This window comes from Thalassophryne amazonica, chromosome 4 (assembly GCF_902500255.1).
Source record: "Thalassophryne amazonica chromosome 4, fThaAma1.1, whole genome shotgun sequence".
Taxonomy (NCBI): Eukaryota; Metazoa; Chordata; class Actinopteri; order Batrachoidiformes; family Batrachoididae; genus Thalassophryne; species Thalassophryne amazonica.
Genome location: NC_047106.1, coordinates 13,325,033 through 13,350,490, shown reverse-complemented (window position 1 = coordinate 13,350,490; position 25,458 = coordinate 13,325,033). Strand labels below are relative to the sequence as shown.

The 25,458-nt window shown below is 45.1% G+C and overlaps 1 protein-coding gene across 3 annotated transcripts in view; it reads left to right on the top strand.

The window, feature by feature from the left end:
* Positions 1-25,458, top strand: part of LOC117509421 (roundabout homolog 2-like) — a 191,410-nt gene that overhangs the window by 115,466 nt on the left and 50,486 nt on the right. Inside the window, exons 8-11 of one of the 3 annotated variants that reach the window (XM_034169112.1) lie at positions 3,379-3,550; positions 3,650-3,855; positions 15,767-15,845; positions 16,459-16,633. In XM_034169112.1, coding sequence (XP_034025003.1) covers positions 3,379-3,550; positions 3,650-3,855; positions 15,767-15,845; positions 16,459-16,633 — 632 coding nt within the window. Of the gene's footprint in view, positions 1-3,378; positions 3,551-3,649; positions 3,856-15,766; positions 15,849-16,458; positions 16,634-25,458 lie in introns of all 3 variants that reach the window. The other 2 variants (XM_034169114.1, XM_034169113.1) reach the window with 2 other exon arrangements.

The following is a 25,458-nucleotide window of genomic DNA, read 5'->3' as shown; positions in this document are numbered from 1 at the left end:
ATATCGCTTTGGTGAAAACATGAAATGTTCACACATTCATAAGTAATAAATATAGCACATAAACCAGGAATGTTACCGTAACGTATGTTTCATAGAAGGTGTGAATTGATTTTCACATTCTTCTTTCCCACTTGCTGCTTTTATTTTTAGGCAGTTTTACTGAGCAAAAGTGTAGTTTTATCTGCTGAATTAATGATACAGAAATGTAACCTGTTTACTAATCAGCAAATGAGAAGACAAGAAGTCTCAATTTCAGCATAGTCTTGACAGTAATACTCATTCAGGGTAAGATATGTTGGCTAATTTGTGAGCTGGTAATCGTTTGGACAAGCTAACAAATAAAGAGGACAGATTTAGCGATAGCATCAAGTGAGCAAACTGTAAATGGACTCGCAAGACAACAAAATAAATAAATAAAGCATAGACTGCAAATCAAACAGACAAAACACAGAATTTATGACTCACAAATGGATCTTCTTATGCCCAGGATAAGCTACGTGCTAACCAGTTGGTTTTGTTTGTGATTTGTTGTTGAATCTGACGGTTTGCTGGTCCTGCCTTCAAACTAAGGCTAACGTACAGAACTGTTCATTTTATTGTACGTGTACGACGTGATGCAAGTAAAAAAAAGATCTTGGCAATATAGTTATGCTAAAATGCAAACATATCTTGCTAGCATGTTAGCATGCAACTCCCATAGAATTACATGTAAGTGAGAGTGTGCGGTTTGACACGGTTTACTTCTGTATATATACTGGACAAACCCTCCGTGATTTCACCCGTGTTTTATGAGGAGCGGTTTCAAAGCAGCTCTGGATGTCGCCACCTTTGTGGTGCTCAACTCTACCCAACTCCTGGCCAACCCATTAAGTGGGTAAAGACCTGGAGCATGGGAAAGACCGGTTTGGGACAAATGAAGCCCAAACTCATCCACCAGCTTGAGTTCCCAAACAAGCAAAGCCACAATTAACAGGTCAACTTTGGCTGGTGCAGGTGTTTGATTAACACACGTTTTTGTGACGTGGGTGGTTGTCTTGGGTGCTGTAATTCAATTTCAGTTTCAATTTATTTTCATTTATATAGCGCCAAATCACAACAGAGTTGCCTAATTAAAACATATGACTGAAATATTGCCTTCATAGCCATTCTGGATTGTGTACACCTGATCCCATCAGATCTCAGAGTTTACACAGAGTAGGTCCTGATTAGTATTTGGATGAAAGTTCCAGGAGCTCTGTGTGTTTATCCAGGCAAAACTGGAGTTACGCCTGTACTGGTTCCGTTGTGGCGACCCTAAACAAACTGGGGCAGTTGAAAGCAAACAAATGACATATAGCCTTCATAAGTGTTGCACTATCAGTGGAACTAATGTCACCAAGCTACCTGCTAATTAGTGCTAACATAAACACTAAAGTTGAACTCAAAATAAGTACAGCAGCGCCATGTTTTTGATGGTCCAATAGTACAGTTAACCGCACAGCAAGCCATATAATGTCAGTTATTTGTCCTTTCTGTGCATTTTATTACAAATAGCCAAGTTGAGTTGAATTCCCGGCAGCTAGTAGCCTCTGTTAGCAAGGCCTTGACTGCGGCACAGCTGTCACTCAGACTGTCCACACCCCTGAAAACTTTGTCATTTTAGCACACACACACACACACACACACTTGTCATGATCAGGGAAACTAGTTTGCAAGACCAAAACCGTTTCTTTATACCAGGCTGTAGACACGTTTATTTCTGCTGTAAAATTGGACATTTTAACATGAGGTTCTATGGGAAGGGACTCACTTTTGGAGCAAGCCTCAAGCAATCTAGAGACTGTAAGATTTACCACTTCATGTTGCCTCCAGTTATCAGCACCGGAGGATGGAATGCAGTTGTCTGCAGTCTGTTGTCGTGCCCGGATTATCACCTTGTTTCTGCTTCAAACTGCACTCCAGTCATCATCTATCTCAGTGACAGATAGCTGAAGCTTTTGTACAACAGTCATTTCCACATAAATTCAGCATTATTTCATAATAAAAGACAGATGAAGCGATCAGAGCGCTGTGGCTACACAGGCTGCTAGCTGATGCGTTCACTACGTGTCGGTCATTTCAAAGCGTCACGAGTATCGCCTTGTTTCTGCTTAAAACAGCTTCGTTTCTGCTTAAAACAGACTATAGAATAATTTAAGAGGTTTTACATTGTCATCTGTCAGACGTGTTGCTGAGCTCTGAAATGACACATGTGCAGTGGAGGCAGGGCGGACCAATTTTTAGGGGGGACCGTTCGGTCTGTGACACCGGGTATATATATTTATAGCTCAACTCTTTATTTTACTGGGCTACCTGTTGGCGAGGATTAAAGGGTATATTTCACTGCAGTCAGTGCTATCTTTTTAAAAAAATTGTATACCAGATTAATAATCATTACTTCCAACTCTTTATCTTGTGCGAGTCCTGATATAGCTGATAAAAGTAAAATAAGCCAGAGTGTCAGGCACTTAATATATTACCTGTCTGAAAGTCACTCCACCTGTGCCCATGAATGGAAAGAACAGAATCCGTGGTTAGAGTCATGTTTTGAAGACCATTCTCACACTGTGTTGGGCTTCACTTCTGCACTGTGTCCCAAAGGCACTCAAAAAAAAAAAAAAAAAAAAACTCCCACTTTCCTCCTCAGAATATTGTCTTTGGAAAATCTGTCCACCTAAGAAGCATCACTAGACATGTGACGATATCCTCCTAAAACACACATTTTAACCATTTTGATGTATTCACTGTCAAAGTCCACAAAATCACTGTAAAAAATCAGTTTTTCCATTCAGTTCAATAGAGGGCCTCAAGGGGCATTACCCTATATGATGTCATCAAAGACCACAGCAGGTGAAATCAGCTGGTGAAATCAGCCTAAATTCCCCATGTTTGTGACTTAATCTCTCAGGGCATATGGCACCAAAAACCAAACAAAATACATCAATATTTCATCATTCTTTATTTATTTAGAACAGTCAGCTCATTTGACATTTTATTTGCTGGTGATATGCACTTTAAAGGTCATGTCTCTAAGGCAGCGTGTTAAGACGGGCACTGAAGTGTGGCGCTCGGACACGGGCACTGAATCAAGTGCAAGAGAAGAGGTTTGATGTGTCAGAAATGAGACTGGTGAGATGAAAGCGTAGAATTAGAAAACTGATCAGAATCACAAATGACAAAATCAAAAGAACAATAAAAGTCACAGAAATATCGAAGAAAGTCCATGAAAGTAGCGGACGCTCAGCCAGGAATCCCCAGACACGCCTGACCCCAGGACTTAAATCTTAAAGGCAGCCCGTGTTCCTTCAGAGTTCCTCGCATTAAGCCGACAGTTTCAACCCTGATTGATTCTGTGTTTAGATGCTGTTATTCCCCGGACAACCACCGTCACAGTCCGGACGTTACTCTGTGTCCATGAGCGGAGAACTGACCATAACTGATGTCCATCCTGACGATTCGGGTTTCTACGTGTGTCAGGCCATCAGTGTGGCAGGAAGTGTGCTGACTAAGGCGCTGCTGGAGGTGGAGGGGGGTGAGTATCTACAGCGTTCAATCTAAGCCTTAATCTTGCCGCTCCATCAGTCCAGGATCACGCCTCATAATAGTTTGATTCTTGTCCGCTCTGACTCAGGTCCTCCAGGCCGTTTTCCACCCATCATTCTCCAGGGCCCAGCCAATCAGACGGTGTCGCCAGGCGCGGCCGCACAGCTGCACTGTCGTGTGACTGGAGGACCCTCGGTGAAGATTTCATGGGAGAAGGACGGACAGAGAATTCAGGGAGATAAATCACGGCTGACCTTGATGGAAAACGGCACTTTACAAATCGGAGGTGTGAAGGTGCGTTCATTTTGACAGGGTCTGCTTCAAGTATCCTCTTAATACAGTCAATGAGACAGACGGGTTCAAACCAAAAGACACAAAAATCAAACTAAACAACAAGGACATTTGGTTTCAAGTAAACTTCAAGACTCACAGGAGGAGGATTAAATAAAATATTGAAGAATCTGAAAACCTGTGTGGACCTGCGTTTGAACAATTAACTACTTCTTACATACAAGTGGAGCTCTTTAGTCATCAATATTATGTTTATGGAAATGCACTTATATTAAATCCAATTAAATTTATTTTGCAGTGCCAAATCAGAAGTTACACAAAAGTGAAATCCACAAGTTGGGTGTGACCCTAACCCACCCCAAGTCTGCGCTAACCCAGGGCGCTGCGGGCAAACGCTGCTGAGCTGACAGTTAAGAAGTGACACTTTTCTGCAGAAGTCTTTTTACAAAGTGCAGTTTAGTGACATGACCTTTGACTTTTTGACCCCAAAAATCTATAGGCATCTTTGGGTCACCATGTTGAACACACATGGCAAGTTTGGAGACAATCAAGCTATTAGGAAAGAAGTTATAGGATTCACCCAATTTTTACAAAGTATGCTCCAGTCACCTTGACCTTTGACTTTTTGACCCTAAAGTGAATAAGCTTTTTGGGGCCAGTATACATAACACACATGCCAAGTTTAGTGATAATCGTCCAGTTAAAAAAAACAAGTTATTGCACTCACAAGATTTTTACAAAGCACGCTCCAGTCAGTGTACATAGAGCAGCGAGCTGAGTGGATGAGGAGCCGGCCTGCCAATATGTAAGACTTGGGTTAGAATCTCGCTCATGCTACCCATCTGTGTCCTTGCACTGGACACTTAACCTATATTGTCTCCACCCAGCTATAAATGGGTACCGGCCTCGGCTGGAAAAGTAACCTGCATTAAGCTGGCGTCCTGTCCGGTTGCTGTCAGAGACTCTCACCCGCTTGACACTATGGAATCTGGAGATCAGGACCTCAGGGCTTGAATATGACACTTCAGTGACCTTGACTAATCAATAGGTGTCTCGGGGTCACCATGCAGAATGCATATGCCACCTTTTTTCTGCAGAGGGCTTTTGCAAAGTACAGTACAGTGATTTTCACCTTTGACCTTCTGACCCCCAAAATCAATAGGCTTCTTGGAAGGTCGCATACCTCACACAAGTTTGGTGACAATTGGACAATTAGGAAAGACATAATTGCGTTCACAAGCGTTTTACAGAATACGGCCCAGTGACCTTGGCCTTTGACCTTTTGACTCCAAAATCAGTAGGCCTCTTGAAGTCACTATACGTAATGCATATACCAGGTTTTGGTGACAGTCGGGCCGGTACAACATTTCACTTGCCCACAAGTGAAATGTTGCATGACTGACTCCCTGCATGTAGCGATGTCTGGACCGCTGGCTGAGCTGCCCGAAAACCCATCCAGGAGTCAGTATTTGCAGTGGCAGGATAATTTAATATATTAATATACAACACAGCAGATAGATGTTACATGCACATAATTCACACATGGGTTGAAGGGTCATGACCCCTCTAATGTATAAAACTGATCCCCGCTGATGTATTGTTGGGATTTACTGCATGACTGAGCGCATCACAGTAGAAAGTGAAGAGCAGCTCTCGATAGGAGAGAGATGAAGACATTTCCTGGTGGATTACTTGAGGATAACTAGGTAACATTACTCGTAGGCATGAAAGCAGTAATGAGTACAGCAACCTGACATTTGACCCCAATGACCTTGACCCTCACACCCAGATAATTAACTTCTGTCCGACCTTGATTCTGGAATAGTGTCCAAAGTGGGTTGAAAACCAAATTCCTTGACTTTTCCCAAAATAGATGTTTTGGGAAAAGTCCTGCAGCCGGTCGCAGGATGCAGGACTTCTCTGTGTTCCCAGGGTGAAGAAGAAATCAGCGGGTCAAATCAGCCTTTTCGTATCATTCACCCACCCTGTGGAACAGTCTACCTGTGACCGTGAGGCAGTCGGACTGAAAACCAATTTTCATTCTCTTTCTTATGAATTGTTTTTTTTAATCTGTTTTATTCTTTTACTTCTGTTTTTAATTATATATTTGAATTTTTTTTTTATTCATTTTTAATTATTTAAATTTTTTTGTTGAATTGTTTCATGTAAGGCACCTTGAGACGACTTTTGCTGTGATTTGCCGCTTTATAAAGCGCCAAATCACATCTATCTATTACACATCTATTACAGAGATTAGAGCATGCCATAGGTATTAAAGGCACTGCGCTGCGGTGGTTTGATTCATATTTATCTAATAGATTACAATTTGTTCATGTAAATGGGGAATCTTCTTCACAGACTAAGGTTAATTATGGAGTTACACAAGGTTCTGTGCTAGGACCAGGTTTATTCACTTTATACATGCTTCCCTTAGGCAGTATTATTAGATGGCATTGCTTAAATTTCCATTGTTACGCAGATGATACCCAGCTTTATCTATCCATGAAGCCAGAGGACACACACCAATTAGCTAAACTGCAGGATTGTCTTACAGACATAAAGACATGGATGACCTCTAATTTCCTGCTTTTAAACTCAGATAAAACTGAAGTTATTGTACTTGGCCCCACAAATCTTAGAAACATGGTGTCTAACCAGATCCTTACTCTGGATGGCATTACCCTGATCTCTAGTAATACTGTGAGAAATCTTGGAGTCATTTTTGATCAGGATATGTCATTCAATGCGCATATTAAACAAATATGTAGGACTGCTTTTTTGCATTTACGCAATATCTCTAAAATTAGAAAGGTCTTGTCTCAGAGTGATGCTGAAAAACTAATTCATGCATTTATTTCCTCTAGGCTGGACTATTGTAATTCATTATTATCAGGTTGTCCTAAAAGTTCCCTGAAAAGCCTTCAGTTAATTCAAAATGCTGCAGCTAGAGTGCTAACAGGGACTAGAAGGAGAGAGCATATCTCACCCATATTGGCCTCTCTTCATTGGCTTCCTGTTAATTCTAGAACAGAATTTAAAATTCTTCTTCTTACTTATAAGGTTTTGAATAATCAGGTCCCTTCTTATCTTAGGGACCTCATAGTACCATATCACCCCAATAGAGCGCTTCGCTCTCAGACTGCAGGCTTACTTGTAGTTCCTAGGGTTTGTAAGAGTAGAATGGGAGGCAGAGCCTTCAGCTTCAGGCTCCTCTCCTGTGGAACCAGCTCCCAATTCAGATCAGGGAGACAGGCACCCTCTCTACTTTTAAGATTAGGCTTAAAACTTTCCTTTTTGCTAAAGCTTATAGTTAGGGCTGGATCAGGTGACCCTGAACCATTCCTTAGTTATGCTGCTATAGACTTAGACTGCTGGGGGGTTCCCATGATGCACTGAGTGTTTCTTTCTCTTTTTGCTCTGTATGCACCACTCTGCATTTAATCATTAGTGATTGATCTCTGCTCCCCTCCACAGCATGTCTTTTTCCTGGTTCTCTCCCTCAGCCCCAACCAGTCCCAGCAGAAGACTGCCCCTCCCTGAGCCTGGTTCTGCTGGAGGTTTCTTCCTGTTAAAAGGGAGTTTTTCCTTCCCACTGTAGCCAAGTGCTTGCTCACAGGGGGTCGTTTTGACCGTTGGGGTTTTACGTAATTATTGTATGGCCTTGCCTTACAATATAAAGCGCCTTGGGGCAACTGTTTGTTGTGATTTGGCGCTATATAAATAAAATTGATTGATTGATTGATTAATTGAAATTGATTGATTGATTATAAGCTAATTAAATTGAAATTGAAATTGAATTTTGTAATTGAGGACAACAAACACAGGGGCAGGTTTGTTTTTGACCACAGTGATTGACCTTTGGCAAATTTGATCTCACCTGGGCAATTCAGAACCCACTTATGTGTGTGTACCAAGTTTTGTGGACATTAAAGTGAAAAAGAAACCCCTTAAAACTGGTGGAAACCAGCCCGAGCACCAGAGAGTAGTTAGTTTTGAAACCCTAAAAACTCTGTTTCCGACAACAAAAACTTTAGTTACTGGAAACATGCAGACTTTTTTTATGAAGTGGCGACTGATATGGTGCCGTGTTCTTTTCTGCATTATGGCATCCGACAACAAACCGTTGTGATTATGGTGAAATAAAGCGGCAAATCATGGTATAGAAGCTGTGCATAAACCATGATGTTGTTGGTAGTTTAAATAACAAGTAAGAGAAATTTACAGTTTGCCTACACTACTGTATTAATAGTGACGGCCTTTTATTTCTGATTGATGATCACGTGTTCAGACGAAAAGCAGGACAAAAAAATTTAAGATTAAAAACAGATCACTGATGAGTATTGTTAGAAAAATAAGATTTTTCTACAGATTCTACGAATGGTGATTATAAGGTTTGTGAAAAGTGAAAAATTAGTTTGGGTTCAAAGTGATAAAACAAAAACCTGAGTCTCAGATTTATTTATTTGTTCATACTCATGTCATGTCATTTCATTTGTTTCTCATCCACATAAACACACATCATGAACAAAAAGGAAGAGAAGGAAGATAAATCTTGTATTTTCTGTTCCTTGTAACAAAAATAAAAATGAAAAACAAAATAAATAAAAAATAAACAGAAATCCACTTGTCACTTCAATTTCATCCCCAACGCCGCTCCCTCGTCAAGCCACCAGGCATCAAAAAACATCATCATTAACACGATTATCCGACATTTAAACATCCACATTCACACTTCAGCAGTTGAATTCATTTTTCTTTTAATTTACTGTATTTTCTTATCATTTTATCTTTATACATTTTTTGAACTTGTGAACATTTGTACATTTAATTTCTTGAGTCAGTGCATTCCAAAGCTTAACTCCATACACAGAGGGACATTTTTGTTTCTTAATCCGAAAGTTATATTTTCTTCTATGGCAAATTGCCTGTGTAACAAAACTGAATAAATTTTGGACTTTCTCTGGTAAAATACCATGCTTTGCTTTCCACATAATGGCTCTGTTTTGTAGCCAAAACAATGGTTTAGTGGCACTGTTATCTGTATTTCCCCAGACGTCAGCACAATAACTGAGGTATAGGAGAATCATAGAGCAATACAACATACACAAGGAATTACATTCAAACAAATCTTTTACTTCTAAATAAGATATCAATGCGTTTACTAACTTTCTTTGTTATATAATCTATGTGGTCTTTCCAATTTAATTTCTAATCCAACACAACACCAATAAACTTAACTTCATTATCTCGTTCAATATTATGTCCATCAATGGTAATTTTTACATCATCATTCTTCCTTTGATTGCCAAAAATCATATAGTTTGTTTAATCCCAGTTTAAAGCCATCTTATTTTCATTAAACCAGTTTCTCACTTTTATCATCTCTTCCCCTATTACTTCTGTTATTTTCAACAGATTACTTCCTGAGTAATATATACTAGTATCATCGGCAAACAACAAAAAGCTCAGCGTTTATCTGTGAGACTGAAACATGTTGATATTAACATTAAACACACAATTTTAGTCTTTAATGGCTTAAAATGTGTCATTTGTGTTCCACACAGTGATATTTTACATTTGATTGATATTTATTCTTGAACATTATTCAGCCAATCAGAACAGTTATGGAAGCAAATTATTACTGTAACACTAATAATAATAATAATAATAATAATAATAATGTGAACTATACTAGCAGTTGAAAATATTTTGAAACATTGCTTAAAACGTGTTAAAATTTTAAATATGTCTTAATTTTGTTGTGACGTAGTGGGTGAGTACCTTGAGTTTTTGGTGTTTGTTTCTTCTTCAGCGGCTTTTCAATTGCAGAATGTTTCGTCTTTTTGAAGTTTGTTAATACTTGTGCAACATTTATTAATAATTGTTTTGTGGTAACAAGCATTGGTGCTGTAAACACAATGAAATTACACACCTGTGCTCATTTATTACTTCTTTGTGTGCTTGTGTGTGTGTTGTGACCTCTCACCAACTTGTTACTGCCCCCTTGTGGCATGGCATGTTAATTCCTCAAAATATAAACTAGTATTTCCAAAAATAATAAATACCCATATTGTGTTCTGCAATTTTTAAAACCATCTTTCTGGGTTTCTGTGGTCTGACTGAGGCTTTCAGATGTTCTCAATTTCAGCTTCAGTGTCGTTCAGTTTGTAAAAAAAAAAAACTTGATTTCTGTTGATGTGAGAGAGCTGTTTGTTCCAATTTGAGCCCTTTTAGCAGTTTGAAAGCTTTGATATTTTTCAGTGTGAGTATCTTTGGTGCAAGTGAACACATCAGGTTGAATTTTTTTTTTTTTTTAAAAAGCCTTTCATTTCTTCCACTGTTCCACGGCAGTGTGTTTTTGTGTTTGCAGGATACGTTGAGGCTGTGCTCGTCTCACCGCTGCAGTTATGCGCTCATGTGGCGGGTAATTGTCATGTTAATGAAGGAGCTTGTTTGTGAATGCTGGTGTGTGTTGTTTTGATGGAAGGCCCGTCAGCGACCTCTTTGAGCTTTAACCCCACCTGGAGGTCAGCGTGCGCACAGTGCACCAAGCGCAGCAGCATAATTTTTGTTAATTGACCAGCACGAGATGATTAATCTTCCAGTTGGATTTTAATTAAGTCTCCAGCTCGGCCCGTTTTGACTCGCGTCCTCTGTCATCCGCTCTCCAGCTGTGTTTGCTGCTCAGCAGACACAGAGCATTAAGGTTTGGTCCAGTGCACCACTGAGGCGAGCAGGAAGTCTGCCACGCCAGTCTGCTCAATGGAACAGAAGAGATGCATTAGTGTGGCATCAAGGGGCTGACGAGCAAAAAAAAAAGAAAGAAACACGAGATGATGAACAAAGACTAAAAATATTTAGCCTGCTGTGGCTGCCCACACCCACCATCAATATTTTAGCAGAAGTTGGAGAAGTTCACCTGCCCACACGCTGTGCTGTCTGCCAGCCAGAGGTCAGTACTGCGGCGGATGACCTCATACGTTCTGATGATGGTTCCAGCTAACTGGCTCTCTGCCAGCGCGGGCCGGAGCTGCGGCAGCGTCAGTGAGGCGTGCAGACATGTAGCGTGTAAACAGCAGAACGGGTGTGGTGACGAGCATTCCACAACAATCGCATTTTAATTTAATTACGCAGCAAAATTCTGTAACTTAAATACATAACGTATGTGTTCAAACAGAAGGTTGGACACAAATGCTGAAGTCGGGATTCAGCTTAACACAGTTAGCTGTTAGTCTAGTCAGCTAACAAACCAGGGTTCAAGCCAGAACATTTTAGTGGCAGGTAAATTACATGATCGTGGCTCACAGCCGAGGGTACAGTGGTTCCCAGCGGAGGTCAAGGGGCAAAGCTCCATGAAGCTATAGGGTTTTATACCACTAAAATGTTATTGGCAAGCCCTATTTTAACCAATTTTAAGTGGTTTTAGATGCAATGAAAGCAAGAATAGACCAAAAAATGACATTTATGTTGTGATGTTTGTAAAACCAAAGTTCTTTTTAAAATGTTAATGAAAAAGTTAATGAAATAAATAACGGTGAAAAGGTTAAAAACACATTAATATTTGATGAGCATATAGTATTTGCTCTATTCTTCTTCTTCTTTAATCTAGTGAAGCAGGCCGACATGACAGTTTTTTTTTTTCAAACATATTTGAGTGGAATGGTACAATGAAACAATATAACCACTAATTGTCTTGTTTGAACCTCTTTGAGGTGAAAGAGGCCCTCCGTGCATGCTCTCTCCTCCCCCTCTCTCGTTAGTTCTCTCTCCTGCCCCTCCCCCCTCTCGTTAGTGCTCTCTCCTGCCCCTCCCTTCTCCGCCTCTCCTCGTTAGGTTCTCTGTCCTGCCCCTCCCCCTCCTCCTCCCCCCCCTTGTGCTTGCTCTCTCCTTCCCCTCCCCCCCTCTCGTTAGTGCTCTCTCCTGCCCCTCCCTCCTCCCCCCTCTCTTGTGCGTGTTCTCTCCTGCTCCTCTCCCCTCCCTCCTCCCCTCTCTCTCTCGTTAGTGCTTTCTTGTGCCCCTCCCCTCTCCTCCTCCCCCTCTCTTGTGCGTGTTCTCTCCTGCTCCTCTCCCCTCCCTCCTCCCCTCTCTCTCGTTAGTACTCTCTCCTGCCCCTCCCTCCTCCCCTCTCTCGTTAGTGCTTTCTCCTGCCCCTCCCCTCTCCTCCTCCCCTCTCTCGTTAGTGCTCTCTCCTGCCCCTCCCCCTCATCCTCCCCTCTCTCTTCTTAGTGCTCTCTCCTGCCCCTCCCCCTCATCCTCCCCTCTCTCGTTAGTGCTCTCCTGCCCCTCCCTCCTCCCCTCTCTCTCGTTAGTGCTTTCTCGTGCCCCTCCCCTCTCCTCCTCCCCCTCTCTCGTTAGTGCTCTCTCCTGCCCCTCCCCCTCATCCTCCCCTCTCTCTCGTTAGTGCTCTCTCCTGCCCCTCCCCCTCATCCTCCCCTCTCTCTCGTTAGTGCTCTCTCCTGCCCCTCCCTCCTCCCCTCTCTCGTTAGTGCTTTCTCGTGCCCCTCCCCTCTCCTCCTCTCCCTCTCTCGTTAGTGCTCTCTCCTGCCCCTCCCCTCTCATCCTCCCCTCTCTCTCGTTAGTGCTCTCTCCTGCACCTCCCTCCTCCCCCTCTCTTGTGCATGCCCTCTCCTGCTCCTTCCCCCTCATCCTCCCCCCTCTCTCGTTAGTGCCTTCTCCTGCCCCTCCCTTCTCCCCCTCTCTCGTTAGTGCCCTCTCCTGCTCCTTCCCCCTCATCCTCCCCCCTCTCTCCTTAGTGCTCTTTCCTGCCCCTCCCTCCTCCCCCTCTCTTGTTAGTGTTCTCTCCTGCCCCTCCCCCCTCACTCCCCCTCTCGTTAGTGCTCTCGCCTGCTCCTCCCACTCACCCCCCCCTCTCTCGTTAGTGCTCTCTCCTGCTCCTCCCCCCCCCCACTCCTCTGAGCTTTTTGGAAATGGGAGCCTTTAAAGTGTAAAATAAACCATTAACTTCTGAATTTTCAGCATCTATGGACACTGACATGTCCATAGATGGATTATTTTAATGAAACATTTTAATGGAGGTTTTGTGCTTCAAGTCTGAGCAGATTGAGATACTCTGAAGTGCTGAAAGCAGCTGACTGTTGATCTCTCTGCTATTTGTGGCTGGGATATGAAGAAAATGAGAAATATATTTGAGATTTCTTTAATTATTTGGTTGAAATTGCAAAATAAAACAAACGTACAACACTGATAAGCTTGAAATACGATCGAATTGGTCCATTTGTCATCCCTGCTGGGTGAGAGAGGAAATTTGAAGCTGAGAGCCGGGAGGAAATTTGCGGTTCTGGCCGGTACCACCCGGCGTGGTTCACCAAAGCTAGAACCATGTAACAAACCATCAACTCAAACTGTGAAACAAATATTCTACTATATATGTTATGTGTCGGACGCAGCTCGGAGAACCGACCAGCGTTTGAAGGACCCAGTATGAAATAAGCAGAGCACGGTACAAAGGCTAACTGAATTTAATACATAACAGTGATGTGATACAAAACAACAAAAGAGTGTGCGGTCTGGCGTGGTGGTGATACGGTGCGCTCCCAGCAGCGCTAACGGTCCGGAGCCAGAAGCCGTTCGGACCCAAGGACCCCGCCGACACCCCCCAGGTGGCCGCAACAAACCGAGTCTGTGAAAGAAGGATCCATTATGTGAGTCCACACTCTACACACAGAGAGACCAGTCAAAGGTGTACATAAACAGCAAACACTTCCTGGCTTAATTACTAATCAGCTTCCCAACCTGCAGGCATGGAACATCCAGTTCACAAAACTCCACTGCAGTGGAAGCCGATACATGACTAACGTACAGCTCAATATAATAAAGGTGTGAGGGACACCACATTTACTGACTGTATAAACGTTAGTCACAAAATCTAACGTACCTCAGGAAGTGTGCTGACGAGCGTGAGACCTCACCCCCTCCTCTTTCACAGACCGTGCATCAAACCCTGGACGTTCTCTGCATCCACTGATGATGAGATGGCTCCCGAGACGACGATCTCACCCGTCTGGTCACAAGGTCGAGTCTCTGGCAAATACACACTGTATACTCCAGTCTTAAATGCCACCATGTTCCAATCCATATAGATGCACCACAGCTGTGAGTCCTGACGAGCCGCAGGTGATCAGGGTGAGGTCCTGATAACCTCAGCAACACAGCCACTCAGTCCCAAATGCAAGCCACCTGGAAGGAAAAACAAAAGACAGAAACAAAAAGGCAGCCAGGCCCCCCAGCCATACAACAATATATTCTATTTTAATTTCAATTTATTCCATTTTCCAACAACATTCCATCTGGTTGCAGCAGATATTCCATTTATTCCATTATAGCTCTAAATCACAACAAAGCTGCCTCAAGGCGCCTCACACAAGTAAAGTTGAACCTTATCAACCTGTTGTATGGCTGGGGGGGCCTGGCTGCCTTTTTGTTTCTGTCTTTTGTCCTGTCTTTTGTTTTTCCTTCCAGGTGGCTTGCATTTGGGACTGAGTGGCTGTGTAGCTGAGTTTATCAGGACCTCACCCTGATCACCTGAGGCTGATCACCTGCGGCTCGTCAGGACTCACAGCTGTGGTGCATCTACATGGATTGGAACATGGTGGCATTTAAGACTGGAGTACACAGTGTGTATTTGCCAGAGACTCGACCTTGTGACCAGACGGGTGAGATCGTCGTCTCTAGAGCCATCTCCCATCAGTGGATGCAGAGAACGTCCAGGTTTGATGCATGGTCTGTGAAAGAGGAGGGGGTGAGGTCTCACGCTCGTCAGCACACTTCCTGAGGTACGTTTGGTTTTGTGACTAACATTTATACAGTCAGTAAATGTGGTGTCCCTCACACCTTATTATATTGAGCTGTATGTTAGTCATTTAAATCAGCTTCCACTGCAGTGGAGTTTTGTGAACAGGGTGTTCTATGCCTGCAGGGTGGGAAGCTGATTTGCAATTAAGCCAGGAAGTGTTTGCTGTTTGTGCACCTTTGGGTGTTCTCTCTGTGTGTTGAGTGTGGACTCACATGGTGATTTCTTCTTTCACAGACTCGGTTTGTCGCGGCCACCTGGGGGGTGTCGGCGGGGTCCTTGGGTCCGAACAGTTTTCTGGCTCCGGACCGTTAGCGCTGCTGGGAGCGCACCGCAATCCACCACGCCAGACCGCACACTCTTTTGTTGTTTTCGTATCACATCACTGTTATGTTTATTAAACTCTGTTATCCTTTGTACCGTGCTCTGCTTATTTCATACTGGGTCCTTCAAACGCTGGTCGGTTCTCCGGGCTGCGTCCGACACATAACACAACCCCTAGACTAAGTACACAGGTGACAGTGTTAAGAAATAAACTCCCTCTGATGATGTTGAGGAAGAAACCTTCTTAGGCCATTCTTACGGTCACAAGGTTTTGCAAAGTTTTACAAAACATAACTTAATAACAAAAGATGAATTTGATGAGAAGTCCATGCGGCCGGCCATCATGCCATTCAGTGAGCATGCAAGGAAAATATGGTTTGAACCCCCCCCCACAGACCATTACTTGGATAGATATGTAGAGGCTCTTAGATTATAGAGTAGTTTGGTCAAAGGTCAAGGAAAACATGGTCCGAAAATTCCCTTTTTTGTACCAGTATATCTCAGCAACCAAGGAGCCTAAAATATATATTGATCAACACAATATTTGTGATTGATTGGTATGAATGAATTTGCGGTGAAACCATATGATGAAGTCATACATAGTTAACACCATTGTAGACAGATGTGTATTTATACTGTGGCGTGTGGAGCGAGCAGGGAAACCATCAACCCTCTGGTGCCTTCGATGAAGTGAAAAATGATACTTGATGTTGTTTGAAAGCTAAAGGACAGTTAAGTCCAACTGAAAAGGAAAAAAAAAAACCCTTGTTTTTGATGCAGGACGCAGACTCTGGGACATACACGTGCGTGGTGTCCAGCGCCACAGGGGAGTCGAGCTGGAGCGGCACACTGTCCGTCAGAGGTATGTCTCTTTGTTCTGCGTGACTCACTTCTTAAGAAACAACACCGTTTGCTCATGTTCTTCACAACATCACAGCCTGCAGCCGTAATGTGACATTTCAGCCAAAATACTCCACACTCTGTCTCAGAGAGACAACCCGCTCTGTGTTCCTCAGTCACACTTCATTCGTCATCAGCTGATCGCTCAATAAAACGTCCAATCACGTCTCATTTTGTTGACACGAGGGTCCAAATCTGAAAGACTTGACATTTACAGAGATGAAACACAGAAAGAGGCCGAAAACCCTCACAGCTGAAGAGCTGCAAACAGCAAATGTTTGCACCTATTGACTCATCAGTGATGCCACTAATTACTTAATCAATACAGTCGCTGGTGCATGGAGGAAAAACCGTGAACTTTCTTCCAAAGCCTGCATGCATTCATTATTCTCATCAGTCATGACAAGCAATGAATTTCACAGGAAGAGCATGATGGGATATTGGACCATCCTCATGCAACCTGGAAGTGGAAACGGTTTCCTTTTAGTTTTATTGACATCATGTCTGTGCACAAATTGCTTCCTCGTGAAGAATTGACAGCCTGTTAATCTGCAGTTTCAAATGTTTTGCTGAACCAGACGACGGCGTCTCGTCAGGGTCCAGGGTGTCTGAGTTCATCCAGCTTCCTGGACCGCCCCAGAAGCCCGTGGTAACCGAAGTGACCAAGAACACCGTCAGCCTCACCTGGCAGTCCAACCCCCATGAGGGCGGGGCCGCTGTAACCTACTACATCATCGAGGCGTTCAGGTAAGACCCTGATTGGAATGATCACACTGCACATAGATTCCACAGATACCAAATGTTCCTAATCCCAATACTTTCCCTTGGTCCTAAGTATTGGGATTGGGACCATGGAACAGTGGTGGAAATGTGGTATGGATGGGAACATTGTCAAAGTTGTACTACTTTGACATTTTGAATAGTTTATTTGCAAAAGCACACAAGTTCTACCAGAAGGACTCAGAAGGCAAGATAAAGTCGGTCATTCTAATGTAATAAGATGATACACAGAAAGTTATAGTCTAAGGCGTATTAAATTTGATGCTCTCTCCCATCACGGCACAGAGCAGACTTGAGATGATCACGAATCCTGCAGATGTAAATGGCAGAATGATGGGGGCTAATTGGTGGGGTGGGGTGAAGGAGGGGATATATTGTCAGTGATCTGTAAACAGTGAGATGTGAGTGAGAACAATGGTGTTTTTCAGGAATGTGCGTGGTTCCTATTGATTGAGAGCTGATGACTCATAGGAAACACCTGAGGAAAGCTGATGTTAATTAACCAATTCTGAGTAACTGCTTAATGAGGCAAGTCCTCCGACAGAACTTATGCTGAACTGCATTTCATTCATTCATTCATTCATCTTCTACCGCTTAGTCCAATTAAGGGTCGCGGGGGGCTGGAGCCTATCCCAGCAGTCATAGAGCACGAGGCGGGGTACACCCAGGACAGGACGTTAGTCTGTCGCAGGGCTACAAACAGACAAACAAGCACAGACACACCCACACGCACACCTACGGACAATGTAAAGACTCCAATCCACCTAACCTGCATGTCTTTGGATGTGGGAGGAAACTGGAGCACCCGTAGGAAACCCACACACACACGGGGAGAACATGCAGACTCCACACAGAAAGACCATGGGAATTGAACCCATGACCTTCTCGCTGTGAGGCAACAGTGCTAACCACTAAGCCACCGTGCTGCCCGCATTGCATTTCCATTTTTGAAAATGACAGAAAATAAAAAATTTGAAATCCATTCAAATGAACCTGAAGATTAAGATTCTTTTTCGACTGGAAGGCATTTTTATACTTTCTTCTACACTATTATTAGCATGTAAAAAATAATTTTATACAACATTTTACCATTTTTAACTCAGATGGCCCCACTAAACAATAGACAAATGCATGAATACACATTTTATCTTCTTCTACTTTCTTTTTTTTTTTTAAGGATAATGACCCAATCCTTTAGCCCTGCCTGCCTCTTATTTGTCTTGGTTTTTTTTTTCAATTTGTGATGCAGTAAATTGTCACATAAGTGTGAGAAACCTGCAACGTGGCAACAGACCTGACTTTAAAAGTGTTCTCATATTTATGTCGTCTATTTTTGTGACTGCTGTTTTTTTTTTAATTGAATATTTTTCATGCTGTACAGATTTATTTTAATCGTGGGATGGAACACCATAAATGGGAAAAAATTTTTGTAACAAAACTTTTATTCATTGATTTGATATCATTAAAAAAGATTGCCATTTTTGTAGCACCACTACATAATGGTAATAAAACACATTTTGTCTGCGATGTCAAAGTTTTCTACCTTTGATGATGACATTGTTGAACTTCATTTGCAAGCAAACCCTTCAGATGAAACCTGAAGTAGGTCGGAACTGATCAGCAGGGCTGAGGGTCTGTACTCGAACCTTCTTTATGTTAATTTTTTCTTTGTTCTGAGTTTGATGAAGACGGTGCCTTCGAGAAGCGATAACTGCTATTAAAGGGGCTGCAGTTTTATTTTAGCTTTGCGCTCTGTGTTTGATTTATTCTCTTCGCATTCTCTCTGTTAATGGATGCATTGATTACTTACTTTTGCATCTTGGAAACATTTTATAGCCACCTGGGGGAAAAAATATTTCTGTTCTAACGTGCTCAAATCAAACTATGACACTCTGCGTTTAGTATTTCACCGTGCAGAGACTTTGCCCGGCCCGAGGCTTTAGTTAGTTAGGAAGCGAGACAGCGGACGATTACTGCAGTGGTCAGCTCAGCGCCGGGGTCGAGTCCTGGGGCGCTGGACGGGGACACTTCAGTCATTACCGAAGCAGGGGGGAGGCCAAGCGAGCACAGAGAACAGCCCTTGCAGCAGGCTCAATAACTGTGTCACGGCTGGAGATGCACTCACTGTTGCAACAACAAATTCTCTGCAAATTTGTCTTTGGGACAAACTGAAGAAAAAACAAACCAATATGTTTGCAGTACTTGATCCATTTCTGTTTCTATTATTGTTCCAGAAAGGACAGGTTGATTTATATAAAAGCGCCCGGCTAGTTTGCAGGCTGAAGCCGTATGGGGATCTTAAATCCGGCGTGAATTTCCTTAAATGGCAAAGTGATTTCTCTGGAGAACATTTAGAGAGAGCGGTGACAGAGAAGAAAACACTGATGATGAGGAAACTGCTGCAGCCTCCTTCTTATAATTACCTCAGCGTTCTCCGCAGCGGAGAGCAAAAATGCAGAAATCACACAGTTTGAGCATTAACACGACGTATTCTCATTGGACCCTGAGTCGTTATTACAAAACGAAAAAGCTACCATCTGTTTGGTGTGAAACGTGATGCAAGTAGATCCTTGGTTCAACACCCAACCAGACCGGAAAATCACTAAGGCCCCTTGAGCAAGGTCCTTAATCCTCTTGTTGCTCCCTGACATCAATATGTGTGTGTGTGTGTGTGTGTGTGTGTGTGTGTGTGTGTGTGTGTGTGTGTGTGTGTGTGTGTGTGTGTGTGTGTGTGTGTGTGTGTGTGTGTGAATGGGTGAATGTGAGTGTTGGTGAGAGCTAGGACTGTATTGACTTTAGGGGGATTCACTGGAACACCTCATCCACATCAACACTCCGATTAGAGAGCGAGGCCGGACACAGATAAACTTTTGTGGGTCTTTAATGTGAAGCAGAGATTCACTTTACAGCTTACAGCTCAGTTGTTGGTACGTTTTGAATGTCCACTGACTCTCTGAACAATGTTGTGTGGATAAATTGTCTATAACATCTGTAACATCTGCACAATAGTGTCTGTACTGTGTGGTATCTTCATCACAAACGCAGACAGAGTGAAAGTAGAATGATGTAATCTGCCGCGAATGGCCCAATACTACCGGCCTAAGGACCCCTTAGCTGCCCATGTGAGCGCCTGAAGGAAAAACACAATAAAACAGTCCTGAACCATCCCAGCTAAGGCAGTAATAAGGGAATTTATAACAGCCGCCCCCAGAATAGCTTAGTGATTATGTAAAACTACTAAATTCCTGGTGATGCTGCCGAAGTCCCTGGACTGGTCCCATCATCCTCTGCAATGGCAGGCAGCTGGACCAGACATGCCACCGGCCGCAGGTAGGTCCTCTCTCCGACACGAACCTCAGCCGACCGAACCCGACCATCTGGACTCTCTATCACCCTGACGACCCTCCCGATGGGCCACTGCACCCTTGGAAGCTGGGGATCAACGATCATGGTGACTGTGCCCCCCACGAGGTCATTGGTGGGCCGCTGCAACTTCTGCTGGACTTCGAGGGAAGGAAGGTAGTGTCTCAGGAACTGCGCCCAGAAGTGGTCCACCATCATATGACAGTGGCGCCAGCGTCTTCTTGTGAGGGTGTCAGGAGCGTAGGACACTTGGGGTAGGGAGGAATCCCGCCGCCCCATCAACAGCATGTTGGGCGTCACTGGATCCAGGTCAGCGATGTTTGACGTGACGTAGCCCAAGGGCTTGGCATTAAGGATGCCCTCGACTTCGATCAGAAGGGTGAGAAGGACGTCTTCATGGAGGGACTGTACACCAACGACGACTTGGAGACCTTTCTTGACTGACTGTATTTCATGCTCCCAAGCTCCACCGAAGTGAGGTGCTGCCGGTGGGTTGAAATGGAACTTGATCTGGTTCTTGGAGAGTCTCTCCTGTAGCTCTGGGACCATAGCTGCGAACGCCTCCTTGAGCTCTTTCTCGGCGCCTCGGAAATTGGTCCCTTAATCTGAGAGTATCTCTGCGGGGGTTCCTCTTCGTGCTATGAACCTTCTTAGTGCTAGTAGGAAGGCGTCGGTGTCCAGGCCTGCCAGCAGGTCGAGGTGGACACAACGTGTTGTGAGGCATTTGAAGATCACTCCCCATCGCTTTTCGTTCCGGCGGCCAGCTTTGATAACATAAGGACCGAAACAGTCCACCCCGCTGGAGTAGAATGGGGGCTTCAGGAGTCTCAGGCGTACTGAGGGAAGGTCTGCCATCAAGGGGACTGAAGGCTTTCCTCTTCATTTGGTGCACTCTGGGCAGGTCCTCTGATACCTTTTTATGGCCTGACGTCCTCTTATGATCCAATACTGCCGCCTGAGTTCAGCGAAGACTCTTTCAGGGCCTGGGTGGAGCAGATGAGCGTCGGTGTCTCTGATGAGGAGTCCTGTGACAGCATGACGAGGTTCAAGCACGACGGTGGATCTCGATTGGGCCAGACCCCCAGCGTCTAAGTCGACCTCCAACTCGGATAAGTCCTGATTCTTGATCCATCTCTGGAGTGAGTGAGCTCAGCTTGCTGCTCGGGGGTACAGGCTTTCCAGCTTTGAGGCACTTGACTTCTTCGGGAAAGGTCTCCGCCTGGCAGGACTTTAGCACATGGATCTCAGCATGGTGGAGATCAGGAGGAGGTGATGATGACACAGCAGCCACCCCATGAAGCCTCTGGCATGTAGCTTTCAGCAGGTCTGCCCATCTCACGAACTGTGTGATGTCAGGTAGTGAATCTGGAGGGCGAGCTTGAGTGAAGCCACAGAAAATGGTTTGTTTGAGCTCCGAGGGGTCTGCTGGATGGACAGAGTCTGGAGCTGAAGGCCATTGATGCATAGGAGATCGGCGGAATGTCGGTCCCTGGTTCCACCGGTTTAGAGTAGATAGCTCGGCCAGGGTCTTGCCTCTTGTTAATTCGTCCGCAGGGTTGTTCGTTGTGTCAACATACTGCCAGGTGTGTGAGGCAGTCAGGTCCTGGATTTCTGAGACTCTTGTGCCAACGAAGACCTTGAATCTGCAGGACTCTGATGTCAGCCAGGTCAGGACCGTAGTTGAATCAGTCCACAGGTAAGTTTCTGTGATGTTTAGAGCGAGCTATCGATGAATGAGGGAAGACAGCTGATCTCCTGTTAGCGCTGCACAGAGCTCTAAACGTGGCATTGACTGTTGGCGCTTTGGGGCTACTCTCGACCTCGCCATGATGAAGGAGACATGAACTGCATTCTTAGCTGTGGTGGCAAGATAGGCGACTGAGCCATATGCCTGTTCCGAGGCATCGCAGAAAACGTGAAGAGTGTACTCTGTGGTTTCTGTAGCCACTTCTAGTGGGGCATATGTTCGAGGGATAGACACATTTGCCAATTCAGGAAGTTCTCTCTCCCAGCTTGACCATGCCTCGATGATCTCTGGTGGGAGGTTAGGGTCGTCCCAGCTCCTTTTCTTTACCCACAGTTTCTGCACGAGGACTTTAGCCCTTGTTGTGTAGGGGATTATGATCCCAAGCGGGTCGTATTGCCGTGCGAGCACTTTGTAGACATGGCGCATGGTCAGTGTTCGACTCTCGGGAGCTTTGGCTCAAAAACCGAGTTGGTCGGTTGGACAGTGCCATCGTAGGCCCAGCGCTGGCTCTTGGGGATCAGGGCATTTCTCGGCCAGCCATTGCTCTGCACTATCGGACCGGGCTGTACGGGGTAGATGAGCCACGACATCTGGAATGTTACTCGCCCATTGCCAGATCTCGAACCTGCCTGAAGCAAGGAACTGCCGTAGTTTGTCAATGAGATGTTTTGCTGACTCGGGCGTTGAAAGACTCTGCAGGCAGTTGTCGACATAGAAGCACTGTTCAATGGACTGCAGGATGTCTTCATTACCTTCAACATGGTCTTTAGCGCGTCTCTGAAGGGCGAATGTGGCACAACAGGGGCTGCTGGTCTTCCCAAATGGCAGTACGCACCACTGGTAGATCTCAAGCGGTTGTTCACGCTGCAGGTTTCTCCAGACAAATCTTAGCATTGGCTGGTCATCGGGCAGGAGGCGAACCTGGTGGAACATTGCTCTGATATCTCAGCTGATGGCCACTGCGTACTGCCGGAATCGTAGGAGGACACCGATGAGGGATGAACCAAGAGTGGGACCTGCTAGGAGCTGTTGATTGAGTGGGAGGCCATTGTGCACAAATGAGCAGTCCCACACAAGCCGGAACTTGTCATTATGGTGAACGAGGTGATGGGGTATGAACCAAGACTCACTGGATGCCTTTACCTCGTCTTCACTGAGCTTAACAACGCAGCCTCCACTGATGAGCTTCTGGATCTCGGTCTCGTACTGTTTTGCTAAAGCTGGGTCTCTCTTTAGTCGCCTCTCTGTGCTACGAAGAAGTGGCAGGACTGCTTCAGGTGTGGCCCTGAGTGGTGGTGCACCTTTGATATGAAGTAATGGTGTGGCGTAGCGGAGTGCGTCACCCACCTTGACTCGTTCAGTGCGTGTCTCAAGGATGTTGATGGCCTCTTGGTCTAGACGGGACCGGACAGCTACCCTTTCATTCCGGAATTGGAGGACATCTAGCTGCCAGAGACGTTCAACATGTCCATAGAGGTCATCTGATGCTGGCGTGAGGGAGGTAAGGTAACAGGAAACAGCAGTAGACATCATACTGTCTGGACCTTGAAGCGCCCAACCGAGGCTTGTGTGGATAGCGGTTGGGCTGCCCTTTGGACCAACTCTCACTGGCTCTTTAGCTGTGATCAAGTGTGTGTAATCTGCGCCAATTAATAGTAGTGGTTGCACTTCACTAAAATCTGGTAGTGGGAGGCCCTGTAGATGGCGGTAGCGTTTCTGTAGTACAGCTACGGGGTACGAATGCTCTGCTAGTGCTAATTGGCTTGCTGTGTAAGCGTCTTGGATAAGATGGCACTTCTTTGGGTGTGCTAATGGGGCAACATAGAAAGAAACGGACTCACCAGCAAGATGGGCAACGTCTTGGCGGATGGTGCGTAGAGTGAGTGTCTCTGCTTTACCTCTGAGGCCCAGGCGTTGAGCTGCAGCTGGTAGTATTATTGTCCGTTCAGCCCCATCATCCAGTATGGCGTAGGTCCTCAGTGACTTGCGGCCATGACTTATCACAATGGGAACCACCTTGAGATACACTTTTCCTCCTTGCTTGGAGTTACTGAGTGTGGCTTGGTCACGTGGAGTGATGTGGTAGACGCGTGAGTCTGACTTGGCAACATTGTGTAGAACCCTCAGATGAATCTCTTGGCACTCGCTGCATGGTTTCTTTAAGGTGCAGGCCTCAGGCTGATGGTTGGTCCTGCCACAGTTACGACAGCGCTTACTGCGTTCAAGCCATTTCCTGACATCATCTGGAGAACGCTGTATGATGTCAGTGCATTGGGACAGATAGTGTTCTGTGCTCTTACAGAAGAGACATAACTTCTTGGACCTTTGCGACTTGGTTTCGGAGTTGGCTGCCTCCGCAGTATGGTTGTTATCAGTTTTGGGCTTGTCAGAGCCATGATAAACAGACACAGACTGTACTCAGGACTTGGAGGCTGGAGTGTGTCTTTCTGTCCTCGAGACATGAGGCTCTTCAGGATGGTGCTGCTGTGCCATTTTTGCTGAGAGTCTTTGCGCTTCTGCCTTTACTTTGAGCCAATTAGCGAGGTCTCTAAGGTTGTAAGGGTTGAGTCAACTTGTGTTGAGACGGCCTTGTACTTGGAGGTGCTCTACAAAACTGTCTCTCATGTGCTTTGGCAGCTTACTAAGCAGTCTGTCTACATGGCCAGTTGATGTTATTTCTGTCCCGTTCGGCCCCTCTAGTGATGTGAGCATTCCCACTAGCAGGTCCACACTGAGGGAAAAGCTTTGGAAGCCTTTGGTGTCTCCAGGTCTAACATCGGGCGCGTTCAGGATTGCAGCAATCTCACTTTGTGCGAGCTGATGTGGTTGTCCATACTGGTGCTGTAATGCCTCCATAGCAGCCGTGTAGGGTTGAGCATAATGTCTGCAGGACTGAGCAATTAGCTTAGCTTGATCTAGGACCAGGTGCTCCATGAGTACACGATACTTGTAGTGCTCTGACAGCTCTGTGTGGGGGGCCAAGCAGGTGATCTAGCACCATCTTGAGGTCAGTAAATTCTCTCTCGCTGTCATGGACCAGCTTAGGCAGTTCAGGAACAGGAACGGGCTGCTTCGGCGGCTGGAAACTGTATGGAGACTGCAGTATAGTGTACTGTGGCTGGAGTGTATTGCATACCTAAGGTGCTGGACTTGGCATTATGGGTCCCAGTTGGTAAACAGGCTGTGCTGCGGGCGGAAGTTGTGGCTGGAGCACAGGTTGTAGAGGTGGGCCTGGCTGGTAGGTGTATGGCTGGAACATGGGCTGTGTCGTGGTAGCCTGTGGGGGCCAAGTAGGCGATGAAGTAATAGCTGATGGGGGCTAGTAGACAGGCTGTGGGGCTGCTGCGGGAGTGCCGGGAGGCTGGTATTGTAACGTAGCGCTGCTTACTAGAGCCATAGGTTGAAGCACAGGGTGCGGTGCTGGTGAAGGCGGGGTTTGACATGTTGGAGTCAGTACAGTTGGGGAGGGCTTGTATATTGGATACGTTTGAGCTGCAGAACTGGGCTGGTATTGGGCTGACATAGGTGTGACTGTGCTACTATGCAGGACGTTCGTAGCCGTAGTTGCAGGACTCATTATTTGATAGGCTGGTTGGTATGACGTAGATGGTCTTGGCTGTAGCATGCTCATTATTGTAGAGCGTGGCTGCTTGGGAACTGCTCCAAACTGTGCTGTATGTGT